At 42.3% G+C, this 19,152-nt stretch overlaps 1 protein-coding gene across 21 annotated transcripts in view; it reads right to left on the reverse strand.

The window, feature by feature from the left end:
* IQSEC1 (IQ motif and Sec7 domain ArfGEF 1) overlaps positions 1-19,152 on the reverse strand; it is a 346,189-nt gene that overhangs the window by 59,886 nt on the left and 267,151 nt on the right. For 2 of the 21 annotated variants that reach the window (XM_048046164.2, XM_048046163.2), the window contains exon 1: positions 10,631-10,789. The exons of the other annotated variants lie outside the window; for them this stretch is intronic. In XM_048046164.2, coding sequence (XP_047902121.1) covers positions 10,631-10,695 — 65 coding nt within the window. In that variant the 5' untranslated portion in view covers positions 10,696-10,789. Of the gene's footprint in view, positions 1-10,630; positions 10,790-19,152 lie in introns of those variants that run through there. 21 annotated transcript variants of the gene reach the window in all.

Here is a 19,152-nt window from a genome sequence, read left to right on the forward strand (position 1 = left end):
AATAAATGCAATAACATTAACAAACCAATCTACCTTCAAATATACACTGTCAAAAGTTCAAAGCCATTACGACGGACAGCAGTATTCACAGGCATTGACAAAAGCTTTGATCCAGGAAAGAAATATTGACCGACTTGTTTTACTTAGAACACACTCTCAACAATTCAGCTGTTTCTGTTAGAAACAAATGAAAACTTTGAATATACATCAAAGTAATGTCCCAGGTAATTCATCTTACTGAAGTTATATATCATTGTATGAAAAATCCAGACAAAATTTGCATGTTCTCAGAAGCGAACACTAATAACCCAACCGCCCGATGCTGTCACGCTCTGTGGAACAGGCTGCCAGCAGCACCCAGCTTCAGTGAAAGCACAGTCTGAGGACCACTGACAGGGCGGCCAGATCCACAGACAAATACCACTACGTTCCCTGCAAATCTTCAGTTGCTTTCTGGTCCAAGTCCTGCATTTAAAGTTACAGAAAATTCCTAACATCTGCTCACTTGGACGCTACCGACACTCATTAGATAAGCCCATAAAAGGTGTTTATTTCTTATTTTTTTAGAAGACACTTTGACCCACAATCTTATATGCTACTAGCAGTAGCAGAGAGCAGGGGAAGAACGACGAGGTATGATTTTCTCCTTTCTGAACAGAATGTAGGAATTAATGCACGCTTTCTTCTGTAGCAGAGACGCACACAAGCAAGATGAAAAGAGAGCCAAACAAAAATTTACCCTACTTCTTCATAACAGATTTAAGAACTAAGAATACACGTTTGAAAAGAGCTTACTTGAGATTATCTTCAGCTTCCAGGGAGGAGAAGGAAGGTTAAATACCTCGCATATCACCTTTGTCTAAGTCAAACGGTGGCAGCATGTTGGCTAGCACACATAAGTATCTACTACAGAAGGGTGAAAACCAAACCAACGCAAAGCAAGCCCCTCTCCCAGTACCCACTTAATGCCTTACGAAGCGGATCTGCTAAAGGCAAAGATGTATTTTTTCATTAATTAGCAGCTGGAAAGTAGCAAAGGAGCCTGACAGCATCAACGGAACTTGAATACAGGCTACAAAAGTTACCTTCTATCTCAGGGAAAGATAGAGAATGCCGTTCTCTGCTAAGCCGTGTTAATCATCGCACAACACATTTATTTAGCAGTGACCATACTCCATACTTTAAACTAAAAAAAAAAAATGGACAAAGTAACATTAAAAAAAGACTACAGTAATATTTTGAGGCTTGTGGCAGGAAGAGTTCTTAAATTTATCACCACAATTTTTAAATTTTTTTAGAGGTTTGTCTTTATTGTCAGCTGCTCTTCTTTGAGTGTCAACATAAAACATTATACAATATCACATATGCTTCAAAGAGATCTAAATCTGCAAAGGTCAACCTACTACTACAGGCTTTGTCTTGTTTCTCCTACGCAAACTCCTACAAATAGGAGAAGCTTTATAAATCTGTGGAGTTTCTCAATGTAACTGCTCGAATTTGACCTCAGCTACTTACTATTTGTTCAGATATATCATTCAGCACCTTGAATCCTCTCATTCACCACACATGCTACATATGACATGCCTTTAGGAGAGTAAGATATTAGAGCACATTTACCATTTATAATATCATGACATGACCTTCATACAATGCTAATTTTAAAGGGAAAGATTTAGTTTCTGCAGCTGAGAAAAACCTGATTTGCATGCACAGCTGAAGCAGCATTTGATACAATACAAAAATCCTTGGCGACATACACCAGCCATCCTCGTCTTTCACCTCTGTTGTGGCTTCAGCTGTTGTGTCAAGCCAGCCAGAGGAAGAGGTGATGCTGAATGACACCGCTGAGAAATCATCTCGCTAGCAATTCAGTTCCGTACGAAACTAAATACTAGTTTTCTCTGCCCATTCAGGCCTTGGTGGTTAATAGTCTACAAGATGGGAAAGAATATGTTTATCATATACATGTGAATTAAAGATCCTTAATGAAATCCTATTTACTGAGTAATGAAAACTTTCAGGCATTGAAGTTTCATACCTAGAACAAAACTATATTCTCATCTTAGATCAAATACACTTGATAAAGCCTATTATTTGACTTATTTTAAGGTTTTACCCCTTTGCTAGTTGAGATGATTAAAAATAAGGTACAGTACACACAACTCCCAGTGGCTGACTTCTCCCTGGAGTTACAGATAAACCTCATGAGGTTACGAAAGCAAAGTACTTACAGAAGCCAATCCAAATCCAAAAGGAGGGCAGACTGTTAACAGTCAGACCAGACAAAGAACTCTTACCGATTTAACAACCTAATTGTATCGTCCAGTTTTAAACGCTGCACAAAGCCTGTACTTGGAGTGCCAAATACCTTGTGCCAAGTCTGAGCAAAAACAAACAAAAAAAGACAAAAAATGTACTAGCTTTCTCTAATGGAAAACAAAGTAATTTCAACATGCATAAATGCATACAGGCATGAGAAACTCTCAGCAGGTAGGAAACAAAATGGATAAAGGAGAACATAGAAGCCTTTTGCCCATTTCCAGCGAAGTTCAGAGTTTTGCTACAGACCAGTGAGAACAGGAACTGCCCTTGAGCTTTCTGCACACAGTGGAAGAAGCCTGAACTGCAACTCACTCGAACAGAATCACTGCTAACCAGGCTTTAATCACAGGCATCCTCACAGAAGTGAGATTCTTTTCCCTTGCAACACACCCTACATTTATATCAAAGCGTACAGAACTTAACATTTAGGGAAACAAAATGGTAAGAGCACTTCTGTTTGAAGGACGGAGTTTGATGGAAAAGAAAACTTTTTAGCTGTTACTTAGATTCAAGACAACGTGTCCAAACACAGAAGGTACTCGCCGACATGCCCTGAAAGATATGCTGAATCTTACCACGTTCAAATCTTTACTCTCAGGACAAATGAGACATCAGATACCTACAGCCTCTAAATCAGCTAAAGAGCTGACATGCTTCTTCTCATTCACAAACTTCCTTCCTTTTACATTTCCTCTCCATTATGCTGACTCCATACATTTGATAGTTCTTTCACTGTCAGTGAGGAATTAAATAAATGGAGGCTTTCAGCAGGGCTTCTGACCCATGTCACTGACCACAAAAAAAAAAACACAACACTGTAGCAATTCCTGTCTTGGGATCCCATAGGTGCTATTTCAAAGCTTACTATAAGCCAAGAACATTTTCCCTACAAAGCCTATCCATTATCACATTTTAAAATCTGCTCTAACTAACTTTATTTGCTACTGACAAATAGAAGACCTCCTGCACATTTACAGAATGGGGGTAGTCGCCAGGTTGAACGAAGCGCAGCAGCTCCATTTGGGTGCAGCCCACGCGTGCCCAGCACAGCTCTGTGGCTCAGACTGCCGGCGCCCTGCGCGGACTCCTGCCGGTGCAACCGGCCGTGGCTGCCACGGGAGGCTGAGCAACCACAAAAGAACACGGGGTCTGAAACACAGAACTCGGATCATTCTTAGAATTTGCATGCTCTTTTACCATGATGTGATCCACAGATCATTCCATAAGAGAAAATGGTCTTTTAGGACAAGGGTAAAAGCCTGGTTCCTGAAAACAAGGGTCACCACTTTGTGAACCAAAAATCACAGAATCACAGAAAGGTTTGGGTTGGAAGGGACCTAAAGCCCACCCAGCCCCACCCCCTGCCATGGGCAGGGACACCTCCCACCAGCCCAGGCTGCCCCCAGCCCCATCCAGCCTGGCCTTGGGCACTGCCAGGGATGGGGCAGCCACAGCTCCTCTGGGCTGCCCGGGCCAGGGCCCCGCCAGTCTCAGAGTGAAGAATTTCCTTCCTGTGTCTGACCTAAACCTACCTTCTTCTAGTTTAAAGCCATTACCCCTTAATCCTATCACTGCACCCCCTGACAGAGAGTCCCTCCCCAGCTTTCCTGTAGCCCCCCCCTTTAGGCACTGGAAGGCTGCTATAAGGTCTCCCTGGAGCCTTCTCTTTTCCAGGCTGAACAACCCCAGCTCCCTCAAGGCACTCTCCATACGAGGGGTGCTCCAGCCCTCTGAGCATCCTCGTTGCCTCCTCTGGGCTCACTGCAACAGGTCCACGTCCTTCTGGTGCTGGGGCCCCAGAGCTGAACGCAGGGCTCCAGGTGGGGTCTCACAAGATCAGAGCAGAGGGGGAGAATCGCCTCCCTCGACCTGGTCATGCTTCTTTTGGTGCATGAAGAATGGAATATCATACAACGGGCTCTTTGCAAACACAGATTTTGAAAGTGTCTACCACAGATGGTCAGAAATGATCTTGTGCAACATGCTGCACTGTGGCGGCCCAGGAAAACCTGAACTACTACTTTTCTTCTAGGTGAACCTACTCAAAACCATCTTGATCATGTTTTTAATAACAAAAGATTCCAAGACAACAAGTTGTTACCATTTGGGACAATTTCCAATAAATGCTGGACAATCCTCTCCTGTTTCACTAAGGATTAACAGTGTTACAAACAGGAAACTGCTAGGCTGTGACTCCTCATTCTCCCCAAAGCTGAGGCATTAGAATCAGCTCCTTCTTCAAAACAGCTTCCAGTCAATACTTCACAGCTCTGATTATCTCCGAAACAAGTTTCACAAAGCAAAAGAATATATAAACAGCAGTAATGAACTGTCTTTTGAGAACCTAAGAACAGCTGAAAACATTACCTAAAATTTAACGCCCTGTGAAATGTCGTTAGCTTCAAAGCATGAGAATCACCCCAGACACCTCTAGAATGGAAATAAAGCAGCTGTTTAACCACACATTGCAATAAAGCAGAACCACGTAAGAAAGAAAAATAAAGATAATTTTTATTCCCAATTGAGAGCGCAGAGAGAATTTAGGTTAAGAGAAAAGCTATAATTAAGCTGAAACATGACCAGAGAGCCCAGGTCTTACACAGGCTGTTCTGTTAAAATACTGTCAGACCTCGCGGAGCTGCAGCTGATCAGGAACACCGCCGTCCATCTCACTTGAATGATGACTTCCTCAGCACAACCTCCCCAAGCGATGAGGGGAAATGCTGTCTTGGGGAGTATCTCCAAAGGCAGGGGTGCTTCCAACTAAATCATCCGTTCCTTCCTAAAGATTTATCCTGAGTTCTGTGGGAGTACCAACACAGCCTGCCCCTGCCTCGACTCATGAAAACTGACAGGATTACAACTAGAAATCAGTATGGCTGTAGGCTACAGTGAAAAGAATACACCGAACTCAAGTTACATACAGACCAACACAGGGATGGCTACGCTACAGTGCCCACAGCCGCTGCTGTATTTAAACTCCTCATGTGATCTGAGGTTTAGTTTGGTCAGGTCTACCATGAAGGCTTGGAATGAAAATTAAATGAAAGTCAAACTTTCCCTTTTTAGGATTTTATGACTGGCTGTACATACACCCTGTAACAGAAAACGCATCGAGTTTGTGTCTTCCTTTCTTTTACACTACAAAAAGATGACAGGGAGGTCACGCATATAGCAACAAACAGAAGGAAGTTAGTTTTCTTTCTCTCTGTTCTTACCAAAACATTGAAAATCATGACATGTCCACCCTTGTTAATCTGGCAGATCTTAAGGACAACTGAAATGTTTGGGACTAAACAATGCAATTCCCGTCCCGCCCCCCCCAAACAAGATTAATAATTTTGGGATTCCTTTTCTATTCACTACAAGTAGCCACTTGAGTAAAAGGAAACCAAATGTAACTGCTGCATTTTGTTTGTGTTTGTACAAGGCAATGGGGCCCTTGGTCTTTATACAGAAGTTAAACTCAGATGACACTGAGCTACTGAAGGAATCTGATTACCAGATATACTACATCAATTTCCTGTACTAAAGGCTACCAAAGCCAGCCATTCCAATTTTCTGCTTCTCCCACTGAGATAAAAGGGTATGATTTTTTTATCATACCAAAGCCTGGCCTTTTTACTTTATTTTTATTAATAACAATTTACAGTATTATATTCTACAATTATTCATGATAATTTTAAGAAAATGTTTGTAGCCTTTTGTCTATTATAAGGAAGCAAAAGAAGATTTATTTAGCTAAATTTACAGTGCTCTTTAACGTAATACTAGGGCTTTGTGCTGCAGTGGATTAAAGCAGCATCTGTTCTTCTCTGGAAACCTGGAGTCAAATCACAGCAGCGCAGTAAACTTGCCAACTCTGTCTGTACCCTAATTACAATTGTCCTTACCCCAAATAAAATTTAAAGGAAATCCTGCAAGATGCAAGAAAGCTTATAGTTATATAACTAAAATGATTTTGGTTAATAAGTGGTGCTAAAAGCCCGCAGTTGGTAATTATTTTATGGGGGAAAAAAGTGTGAATTAAACAAACGTGTATTTACATAAGTTTTGGCATAAAATGGTAATATCCAGGATGCTGAAAAACTGAACTTTAAAATCCAGGGCCTGATTCTGCTCCTATAACTACACTGTCCCGTTAGATAGCAGAAAAAGAGAGGCAGAATTGGGAATATGAATTCAGCTTGTGGCCCGTGCTCGACTTAAACATAAATGAAATCTAACCAAAGCACTTAACAACGACACCAGCACACACTTTCACCCCAAACCCAAGATTCATCTGTCCAGAATTTCAGCTGTTCTGTTGAGCAGGCAATAGCTGGGTTAAGGGCCCATCTATTTCATGTAAGAAGTAGCGTAATCAGGGCTCCATCCTGAATATAGCTTCTGAGATCTCCTGCAGTTCTGTTATTAAATAAACATAAAAAGCAATAACTGATTGACAGCTACTGTGATTAAAATATGCCTGGCTCTGAAATTAATAACAATATTCCCATTGACTCTTTTGGAAAACCAATTACACAAATGCTGAAATAGGAAGAAAATCACCCTCTTACAGCACCCTTCATAAGTGATGGTAAATCCTTGCAACAAAGAGGCACAAGAGGCACAACAACCCAGCCAACCTATGTCCATGCGCCATAATCACAGAATCGTCTAGGTTGGAAGAGACCTCCAAGATCACCTAGTCCAACCTTTGACCTAACACTAATAAGCCCTCCACTAAACCATATCACTAAGCTCAACATCTAAACATCTTTTAAAGACCTCCAGGGATGGTGACTCAACCACTTCCCTGGGCAGCCCATTCCAATGCCTAACAACCCTTTCAGTAAAGAACTTCTTCCTAACATCCAACCTAAACCTCCCCTGGCGCAACTTTCGCCCATTCCCCCTCGTCCTGTTGTCACCAGGCACGTGGGAGAACAGACCAACCACCACCTCGCTACAGCCTCCTTTAAGGTACCTGTAGAGAGCAACAAGGTCATCCCTGAGCCTCCTCTTCTCCAGGCTGAACGATTCCAGCTCCCTCAGCCGCTCCTCGTAAGACTTGTTCTCCAGACCCCTCACCAGCTTCGTTGCGCTTCTCTGGACTCTCTCGAGCACCTCCATGTCCTTCTTGTAGCGAGGGGCCCAAAACTGAACACAGTACTCGAGGTGCGGCCTCACCAGAGCCAAGTACAGGGGGACAATCACTTCCCTAGACCTGCTGGCCGCGCTGCTTCTTATACAAGCCAGGATGCTGGCTCATATTCAGCCGACTATCAACCAGTACTCCCAGGTCCTTCTCTGCCAGGCAGCTTTCCAACCACTCATCTCCCAGCCTGTAGAGCTGCTTGGGGTTGTTACTCCCCAGGTGCAGGACCCGGCACTTGGCCTCGTTGAACTTCATATAGTTGACCTCAGCCCATCGGTCCAGCCTATCCAGATCCTCCTGCAGAGCCTTCCTGCCCTCGAGCAGATCGACACACGCACCTACCTTGGTGTCGTCTGCAAACTTACTGAGGGTGCACTCAATCCCCTCATCCAGATCATCGATAAAGATATTAAAGAGAACTGGCCCCAGTACTGAGCCCTGGGGGACTCCACTAGTGACTGGCTTCCAACTGGATTTTTTCCTCCTTCAGTTGTGGTCCTTCACAGTTTTTCTGAATACAAGGAGAACGGTCAGGGTAGAAAGAACCACAGGTTAGCTTGAACCACTCCTTTGCTCCTGTCAGAAACAGGTAGAAACCAGGAGCTGTGTGGGCTTACAGCAAAGTGCATTTGTCTGGGTCTTGAGACTAGGAAGATGTAGTGGATAATTTCCAGGACAGCTTTACGACATTAATATTTCCAAAACAAAGCTGCGCTGATATCAGGCTAAATCCAGTTTTACTCATTGGAAGTCACACAGATGAGGCTCTGAAGTTAAGACTACAGTGTCTTGAATTTCAGGTGGAACACCGCACAGCATGTAAGGGAATGTGCTTCACTAGCAAAGCAGCACCCCCCCACTTCTAGCACCCTGTGTCCCAGTGGTCTGCTCGAGCTGCCTGACTCCTGAGTATGAGTGGTGTTCAACGTCAAGAAGCACAAGTGAAGTAAGTGAGGAAATGTTAAATACCTACAGGTATACAGGTAGCACGCCTCCACAACTGGAGCCAATGCTGGTTTTGGTCCAGGATGGCACCTTGCATCCGCCAACAGGGGACGGGCTACTATTAGGCAGCCTCTGTACCTCAGCTACTTCTTACTGGTGTTCAAGGCACACGCAGTTTGTAAGCATAAATAGAGTAACTAAGCAAGTGTGCTAAGCCGCTACACAATTATGAGATCTTCCTCTTCAGAAAGTTTGGTCCCTGAATTGCCATCTTTCTGTCTGGGAGAAAGAATGATCAATATAAAGAAAAACTACGTTTCGAGGCTGTTGTTCCTCCCAAAGTCCTAGCAGCCAACCCAAACATCCTCAAGCGTGTGAAACAATCCCAGCCCAGAGGTGATGGAAGATTATTCTCGTGAAGACTAAATACCTGGGGGAATACCTTTTGTAGCCACACAAACAGAAACGTAATTCTCTTCAGAGAATTTGCATGTTGCAAGTATGAAATGGTCACAGGGTGAGAAAAAAAACGCGCAAGGTCATGGGGCCACCTGGCCCAAGATGTCTCTTCCCAGCGCCCACAAGGTGCAATCCAGCTGCCAGCGCCTGCCTTGTCCAGCAGAGCAGGGCCCAGCTGCAGCTCTGCCTCAGTGCCCTGCACCTCCCCACGCAGATTTGCAAGGAGAGCAACAAACCGGTTACTGGTCCACTTGGCATTTGCACTTTTCAGGTGAAAAACGGAACTCCTTGTGCATCCTTACCTGAAAAGTGCAAATTATTCAAAGGATTGGAATTGCAAATTGTTTATTAACAGAGCTTCCAGAAAGCTGCTAAAGGGGCAAAGAGACAGCTATGAGCTGTTGACACAACTGAGTGCTGTAACTTTCACTGGTTAACTCCAACTCTGGTATTACAATTAGTATCTTTGATTGTTTCAGATTAGTAGAAATAGGAAAAAAAAGGATGATAGCTGAATTTACACATGTAGCCGTGACACTGACTGGGCTGCCTGTTCAACTGATAGAAAAAAACAGCTGACTACCACATACCAGTACCCTCAATGGCTGCAATTTCAGCAGCTAGAACAGGAGATCACAACAACAAAACGAATCTGGTACAAAAGCAGAAGTAAAATGAGAAATAGGTCATTTTATCTGGCAGGACTAAAGTTCCCCAAAAGCACTGTATAGATACCCTTCATATAAACGTAGAATTCAATGTATCTCTTGCAAGGATAGACATGGTTAAATGCAGCCATCCAAACTCAGTACTCAGCGATTCCTCTGTTAACAGATCAGGCAGAATAATCAAGTTTAACTGAAAGGAAGTGCAGAGCAATGCGCAAATGGAGAAGAAAAGACTGAAGCATCATTGAATGGCAAAACGTAACTGTGTGAATACAGGCAGTGTGTAACTACAGTAACATTTATGAATTACGGTATGTAGCAAGCCATGCAAATGTAACCTCCTTTATGCAAATAGTACCGACTCAACACAGGAAACTTACCAACTCGACTTTGTTATGTTCCTTAGGGATAAAATGAGCTCAAACATATGACTGTAAACTGTACCATAAAGCATTTTTCTTATCAAAAACCATTTTCCTTTCTTTTACAGGAAAGACACTTCTGCAGTCACATGCAGTTATACCGAACGTAGACACTTCCTCCTTTTATAGTTTTCCACATAGGCACTCACGCAGTTTTCGAGTGCCCATCTTTATTTAAATTGCATACTTCTCTAACAGGCAGTCACCTCAGAATATCATGCCTTTTTTTTTTTTTTGAATAAACTTTCCTGGTTTCCGCAGGGATAAATTTATTTATTTTGCGAGCGCACTTGCCAGGGTAACTATTCCAGTCTCCCACAACCTGCGCACGAAAAGAATTTGTGTGTTTGGTTTTCAGGCGGCTCGCAGCAGCGTCCTGCAGCCCTGTGCTTTGGACGCGTTAATTAAACAGTTAATGGCACAACAACACGGGGTACGTGCACACGGACATGAGAGACCAGCCGCCTGCTCTTCTTGCGCCAGTTCTTCGGGACGCCGGCTTTGGCGGCCTTTGGACCCGTTCCCCCCCGCCGAGCCGAGCCGCGGCAGCCCCGGCACCGGGCACCGAGCCCCTGAGGCGGCCCCGGCGGGGCCCGGCCCGGCGGCGGGCGGGAGCAGCCCTTTGTGTGACAGGACGCCCCCCACACCCCCCGGCCCCACGCCCGGCGGCTCACCAGCTGTCAAGCTCCAGCTCCAGCAGCGACTGGGTCCTCTCGGAGCTGCAGTGCAGGCACCACATGGCCGGGCCGGAGTGCCGGGCGGGGAGCCGGGCACCGCCACCATAGCCGCCCCGCCGCCCGCCCCGCCCCGCCCCCGCCCGCTCCCCTCAGCGGCCGCGCGCGGCGTGGGGGGGATGCGCGTGCACGGCGGCCCGCGCGCACGCGCTCACGGGGCGGTTTCCCGGGGAACGCGGGGCGCCAACGGGCGCGCGCTTCCCGCCTCAGTCACTCGCCTCACGGTGGCAAACGTCCCGCCGCGTGTCCCCTTGCCTGGGCAAGGAAACGGGGCGGTGCTGTCGACATCACAAGCATTCAGACACCGTCTCCACTTCGTAACAGTCCAAATCCTGCTTCCTTTCAATAAAACTTTCTGTTCTGCGTCGCGCTGCGATGGGATGGGTTGAGGTTCTCAATTACAAGGCAAAAAGCGAATCCATCCTGTGAAGCACGTACCAAAGATAACAGTACACCAAGTGCTGTGGAGGCCGGGTGACAGGAAAACAACCATTCTGTGAGGAGAGGTTGATTTATTACAAGAAAAAATAGATCTATCATAACCAGGTTTTTCGATAAAAATGAATAATTCAAAAAAGATTTTCAGGTCTTATTATCCTTGGCCGTTTCACTGAATCCTGACCCAGAAAGCTTCTCGATTTTGCTGTATCATGTCCTCAGCATTTCTAAGTGGGAATGGAAGGAAACTTCCACTACCTCCAAAAACTCGTAGCTCAGTGGTAAAGCAAGTTCTGGCAGGCACTAACTCCTCGCTACAATCACGCACACACACACACACAATATATATATGTATTTCATAATCACTGTATTTGACAGATCCCTTCTATTTTTTTCTGAAGCAGATTCACCCTGCAGTAATTAAAGTATTGCAAGAAATAAAGTCTAAGCAGAGTTAATTAAACTCAGTAATTCATAAATGAAAACCATCTTATCTCCTACAATACTGTAAAATGCATTTTAATTTATACACACCTCTTCTGTAGAAACCACAGTTCTGCAAAAATGAGGACACAAATTACATAAATTTCTCTCACATAATAATATTTTACATGTTTTTATCAAAAATGCTTATGCTTTACGATGTTTTCCAAGCCTTCCTCCCTCAAGGCCTGGAAAAGAGAGGGTTTGCAGTGTACCTGGAAGGTTAACTCAGGCTCTGGGCGCTAAGGAGTCAGTTCCAGGGCTCGTTGCTCCCAGGGAACATCACCTACCAGCTGCCTGCTCCCATTCAAAATGCTGAGCTCCTCTGCTGATCTCCACCACAAATAATTTTGAAGAGTACTTGCTCTTCAAAACTTACAAAGACTACTCCCAGAGCATTTTTAGTTTTTCAGGTCAAAAGAAACAGCTGAAAATGCACCATAAAGCCAGTAGATAAATACTGCTACCCACAGGTACAAAGAAACGAGTGTTTCAAAAAATAGTAAGGCCCATGTGATTAATATCCTGTAATAACACAAGAAAGAAAGACAAGTTTTAAGTTTTGGGTTTCCTGTGAAAACATTTCATAGAACCGTCAAAACAAGTTGCTTTCCAAATTAAGTTTCCCATCATCAAAATAAGCATCATGTCTATGTAAGCTGGGCAAGCTAACCACAACCACTCCTTGTCTTCTTTAGATGCCAGAGTACTGGAGAACCGGAAGCTCATTAGGAAAACAAGAACCATTCTTGCAGGGTTGGTGCTCTTTGGTTTTGGAGTTTTGGGTTTTTTTTGGGGGGGGGGGGGGGTAGGAGGGAGGGCACGGGGGCAGGGGATGTCAGTGAGTTTACTTCTAAAAGCTTCATTCATAATCGTTTGCACAGTATTTACTGAAGTTTTTGGAGGGAGAGAGCAATTTGCACTATACTTTTTAGGAATGAAAATATTCCAGCACAAATACTGCCTGATCTCTGTAGTTTGGGAAAACTCAGTTTAGTCAGAAACTAAAAATGTAGCTCAACAAATCAGGCACAAGAAAGAGCAGATTAAAAGGCTAAGCTGTACCTTGTACTGTGTATACAACATAACCCCTTATTTACAACACATACCATGAGAACTGATCACATCTGTCTGGATGATAAAAGAATCAAAACAACTGTACCTAAACGTAGTTAAACCTTTGGATTGAATGTGCATTTTGCATAGTTTCCTAAAGAGAGCATTAGGCATGGATTCCAATAAACCTGGCTTTAACCAGCTTTCAGTGAAACTCAAATATTTTAAGGAAGGGCACACCTATACTAACTGTTTTGATAGTAATGTTCCTGCAAGTCTATAACCAGAGACTATTTACACTGCAGCGCAGGCTTTCAACATCTAATACTTATCCAGGCGGTCTCTTAGTCTCTTCACTAGAGAAGTCTTTGACGTTCTGGGGTAGACAGACACTGCAACAATTCCGCTTTTTTCTCATCCTGACTCAACGCCCTCCTGCATCAAGCTTCGTCTCTACTTGTAAACAGAGACAAATCCAAAACAGACATAAGCAGTCCCCAAGCCAACTGCTAAATGGAAACTGGTTTCCAGAGAAGTAACCCAATGCAGCCAGTCTGAGCGTAGGCTGTGAAGGAGGATATATACTGGAAAGGGAAGCTGAGACACTCTGGCCTCAAAAGCAGTCACAGAATTTTCTGAGGATTCTGCTCAAGCTCTTCCAAATAGAATCTTCCTTCTACTGATACAAAGGTGCTAGATAAGCAAGCAGCCAATCAACACTAACATACCCCATTTCAAATATTACATGGATAATTGTTATAGCTTCCCCCACCCTCAATTTCAATAACCCCAAATTTCCTGCAACATTTGCATTAAATTACTTCTTGTTTTCAGTAAGAGTCCTTACAACCTGAAGCAGAGATTAAATACCAAAATCATCTACATATTCAAGATCTCACATGTATTCCAACAAGGGAAATTAAACACAGAAAAACAAATTATTGATGCACTATGCAGATGGCGTTGTGGTTTCAGAGGTAAGGCAGCCCGATGCAACTATTTTGCAAGGGATTTTTTGTTTATGTTTAAGCATCCGAAATCCATCTTTGCTGAACCACAATCCACAGCGTGTAATCCAGCAGGTAACAGGCAGGTTGTGATTTTTCATAGACAGGTAGGCTTGACTTTTAGGACAATTTTCTGGTGGTACACGGCTACATATTTTTGCTATCCTGACTATATAGGTGGGGTGCTTCTGCTCTGTGCCAAACATACAGAGGTGATGTTTCAGAAGAGGGGGGCCAGGAGAGAATCTAACAATGCAGAGCTCATGCTAACGTCTATACCACTTATCTGCACTTTGTAGGAAGCTTTAGCAGAACCAATGTGACTGATAGAGGCTGTATACTCTGTTGTTCACCAGCTGCCATCTAGCTGGCGTTAGAGCTGCCACCAAGGCACTGTACAACTACGCAGAGCAGAGTAAGGAGACAGGAAAGTAAGTTTTCATACCTTAGCATTCTTATTCCTGGCATATTGTTGGAGCACAACTAGCAGTACAACACAAACTTATCTTTGCTTCATTAAAAAAAAAATAAAAAAAAAAAGATTTGTCTGACTTAAGAAGAAATTAAGGAACTAGAAAATCTGTGTAAGAGGAAGTAAATCAAGATTCACACTATGAACTCATACTTGCTAGATCAGGCCAGAATTTAGAGGTAAATAGCTATGAAGCAAGCAGGCTGGCTGGCCTCAGGAAGGGCTTACTATTGACAACTGGTTCATTCACCCTGTTTTTTGGCCAGTGTGACCAGTAAATACTAATGACAAACTCACGGAGGCAGCTCCAGTTTTGCTACCATTATTAAGGCATTTAACACCTCAGTAGTGAATGTTAGACTATTCAATTTTCCTTGCTAAAGCTAACTGTATTTTATTTCTAATACAGAAACATAATTAAACCTTAAATTAAGCACAACACTGAAATTTTGGTATATCCAGTAATTTACATAAATCACAGTTATTTAATGTGTTAATAGCTAAGATAAAGTTTATAAACCCCCAGAGTGCAACAAACTCAATTTGTAATTATGAGCACACAGCAATTTGTATAACATGTCATCTAAATCTACAGTAATTATGACCCTGCTTAAGGGTAATTCCCATCTTAATCACATTTAATACACCATTATTTCCAAGATCTAAAAGGCTGAAATGGGTATTTATCTTGCATTTTGTTTGAGTAAAAGCAAAGTGCTACCAGGAAGAAAAAAAAAAAAAAGAGGAAGAAACTAGGGTTGTCTGTATACTACAGAGTATAAATACAACCATGGAGCCTCAGACAATAAAATGCATACACAGGCCAAATTACCTCACTCCTCGCTCAGTGGGCTTTTGGGGGATCCTAATCCGATTCATCACTTGAAAAAAAATATGCTAACACATAAAGACCCCCCCCCCCCCCCGAACCTCCGATGTATTCTTGGCTTTTCTTACCCTCCATCCCTCCACAGTTACCTGTACACTTAAGGAAAACAAACTGTTCTTTAAAAAATATGGGGATATATTGGTTCTGAGAATGTACAGTACAATGTTTTTTCACAATATTCACTTACAGTGCATGATGAAAATTATCAATAAACATAATTGATTCTTATACTGTATAAACATAGCATACTGTGATAATTTTCCCTCATGACCTGGAATTGCATAGAAATTCTCAAATATGCCAAGTAATTCTCTAAGAGCTAACACTTTACTGTATTTATCCTAGTTTTGTATCCTCCAAATTGATTTCATCTTTTCTCATGTAAGCCCCCTCATTTCCTATGGCTGTGTCCTAGTTCACTTACTATTTTTTTAGTGCTGATATACACAAATTAGCATTAAAACAATAACTGCAACTTCATTTTTAACTGAACTTAAAAGGCCTTTAAATAAACACATCTGGGAAAAGGCTTTATGGTGTCGGTTGCCATGGAGCAGGCAAAACAATGAGTCTTTGTAGTCGCTTTGCTCTTCTAAGGACAGACCCAAAGCCTATTTAAGGCGATGGAAATCTTCACTGACTTCAAGAGGCTGTAGACTGGAAACTGTACTTTTCTACTACACGTCTCAAAAAAACCACACCACACCTTTAGAAAATATAAAATAGTATTATCCCTAGGTGAATGATGGGAATACTGAAGCACAAAAAGCATAAAGCACAACAGAAGAGAATTAGAATAACTGTCACCTTTTAGTTCTGGGAGAACTAAAAATGAAATGGATCTACATATTCAGCTTCTTTATCCTGTTCCATAAAACACGATACTTAGCTTTGGAGAGGGGGAAAACAATGATCTGTTTTTCACCCCTCAAAAGAAATCCTACTGGTGAAAGTCTGGGGTCTGCAGGGTCTTTAGCTCTGGTTAGATTTGAATAAGAGTCATAATTTTGGAAGAAAAAAGCAATTTACACAGTGCTAAAATTGTTACAAAACACTAAGATACACTAATTCATCCAGTGGAGAAGCAGGCAAACCAGAAAACCCAGTAAGCTACAGCAAGTTGTAAAACATACAAAATCTCAGAGATGAGAAAAGCAAAGCATAAAGAGGATTACATCACAGTCACACCATTAGTCCAAAGCCAGGATTCCTGACTCAAAATTCTCTGCTGTCAATAGTCTGACCTGATTTTGTCCCTCTGTGACAGAAGCTGATCCTACAAACCCTCCCTTGTGTGGAAAGCTATTGTAAATGATATTATTAGGTGCACTACAACAGTGACTGATTACATCCACACGCACAACATCGGAAGAAATAATATTAGGCAGAATTTTTATCTAAGTACAGTGTTTAGAAATTTCAAAGAACTATGGAAAACCGATCATGCTGCTTCTGAGAAGATCTTTTAATGTCACTCATTCTGCCTATGCTACCCTTAGTGCTACTCACAGCAAGACGTGCTTCTGGTGTTCCAAAAAATTCATCAGTTATTAGATAATTATATTTCATTATAATGCTGTCAAGCTTTTAAACATTTATTTTGACAGATCTGTAGGCATGTGGAATGATAATTTTTTGTGTGGGAATTCCATGCAACCTCCCTTTCAAAAAAATAATTAACCCAGAGACCTGCAGCAGTCCTCGATGCTACCATGACTCACCCAGCAGTGGAGCTGTACCTGAGAAGGAGAAGCTGCACTCTAGTGAACCAACAGTGAGCGGCGGTCTTCAAGAGAAAACACTTTCTTCATACAAATCCATGGAGAGAAGGATAGCAGATGCCTGGAAATCCCCCAAAGAAAGTACAGACTGACAAGGAGCCAGAAAGCCCCTCTGGAACGAAATTCATCTGTAAGCTAAGAAGGTCACTCTATTATTGCCAGGAATTGTATATCAAAACACAGTAAAAGGGAGAAGAAAACCTTTGGTCTGCATTCTTAGGGGCAATAAAGGCAGGACTCTGTACTGCGAGTAGAAGGTGACTGCAATTTACAAGTCTGTCAACACCCTTACACGTCTAATAGTCCTTTGTCTCCGCACGTGCGATAGGCTCCTTCGTTTCTCTCGCTCGGAGTGCCAAGTCCTCCGGTGAATCCAGAGCTCCCACAGCTGAGCAGAGATGGGAAGGTGAGCTCCAGCAACATGAAGTCACAGACCCAGGATTGTGCTGGCTCCGTGTGTGGTGCCACTGCTGAGTGAGGCTGGCAGGCAGTGGGTTTGTGCGGTTTGGGGATGGGGAACTCAGGATGTAAGGAATATGTACTGGTGCTCCACCACCACAGACCTCACAGAGAGGCAGCTGAAGTGCTCCTTTTCCTGACTGTTATTTAGTCATAGTAAATGACTACAGTAATTCTCCTTTACTGGAGAAACAGTGCAGATTTACGGTCAGATTAAGCCAGCAGTACCACTGAAAGTGGTTTGCCTCCCCTCGGGCTCTGGTTCTCACCTCTGCACCTTCCTCACCCCCTTGCAGCCACATTTTCATGTGTGGGTGTACTACAAGACATGAACACATTTAAAACAAATCTGGTTACTGCAGGTGAATTTTGGATGTTTCAACTTGTATAGGGCAGTTGCACATCGAGTAGCTATTAGTATCAATAAGACCCACTTAAGGTGTAAACTTTCACTATTTTTCCTTATATTCAGGTATTATCACCAAATGAGACTATAGTGGAAACATTATGACCTGGGACATTTTAGTATTACTAAGTACCATTGCAAAAAAAGCCATAGGAGAACCCACAGGCACAGGGTGACACCAAGCCCCATACACAGCCTAGGCAGTAGTTAGCAAACTTGTCACTGATTGAAATGTCTTTAAACGAGGCTGGACAAAACCAGAACATCGAGATGATTCCTACAATCCAGGTAGCTAATACACAGCATATTAATGCTCTTAAAGCACCTTGTGGATACCAAGCTATCCTTTATAAATATACAATACAAGAAGGTTCCCCGCAGCTTCCTGTTCTTTCCACTTTCATTTTATGGCAGGAGTAATGTGCTCTCTGCGAAAAGCATTTATTTGGGCTTAATGGACAGCCGAGATTAACAACGCTTAGTTATGCTTCACGTCATCAACATCATCTCAAAAGCTCTCAATCCCCAAGAAAAGCATAGTTTTGTTTGCTTAGAATTGAATGGGTTCTATTTTGTTTGTTTGTTTGAACGATTTGCAATTTCAGTAAGACGAGTGAGCTTGTGTGTGCCCATTGCATTTTGTACCTACACTGAAGTGAAGTAGAAAAATACAGGACCACTTTTAATATGGCTTTATGATTTTTTTCTAATTCTGGGAAACACAGAATTGTGTTGCTTTAAAAAAAAAAAGTGGAAGAGTTAAAAACCTCAAAAATACTGTCTGAAGGTATACAAAAGTAAGTACTAGTCAGTGTTAAAGTAAATATCTGGATGTTGCTAATTTATGTTCCGTATGAGTGTCTTTCTATACCAGCATTAATGACATCTGACTCAGTATAATGTGCTATATTGAGAAATCATGTGTACAGCACACACCATGTAGAAGCACGTATTTTCCACGACTTGTCTTTCTGTAAGTAACATTCTAAATACGGAGTTTTTTCTACTTGAAGTTCAGATTGTGTTACAGTTGATTATTTTGATAGCAACCACTAACTTCAAACAGTATTTACAATGACAAGCATCACTGAAATGTCCCACATATATATGCATTATTTATACATATAGAACACATATATAAACATTTTATATATTAATATAAATATAAGCATGTAATATAAACATAAGATTGTATATGATATAAATATATATTAGTTATGTTATATATATATAAATATATTTTGTATATATAACAGTTGAACAAAAATCCAATTTTAATGTAAAGAAAGCATTTTTTTTACTGACTGCTTATTTAAGCAAATGATTAAGAAGAAGGTTAAAGAGGAAGGTCTTATTACTGGCCTGATGTTATATTTAAAAGTATTTTAGTAAAATATTTTCCAGGCTTCAGCATTAGTGCACCGCTGAGCAATACAAAATTTTTTAACTCAGGAAGTGTATGTATCTACTT

This window comes from Anser cygnoides, chromosome 10, assembly GCF_040182565.1.
Source record: "Anser cygnoides isolate HZ-2024a breed goose chromosome 10, Taihu_goose_T2T_genome, whole genome shotgun sequence".
NCBI classification, from domain to species: Eukaryota; Metazoa; Chordata; class Aves; order Anseriformes; family Anatidae; genus Anser; species Anser cygnoides.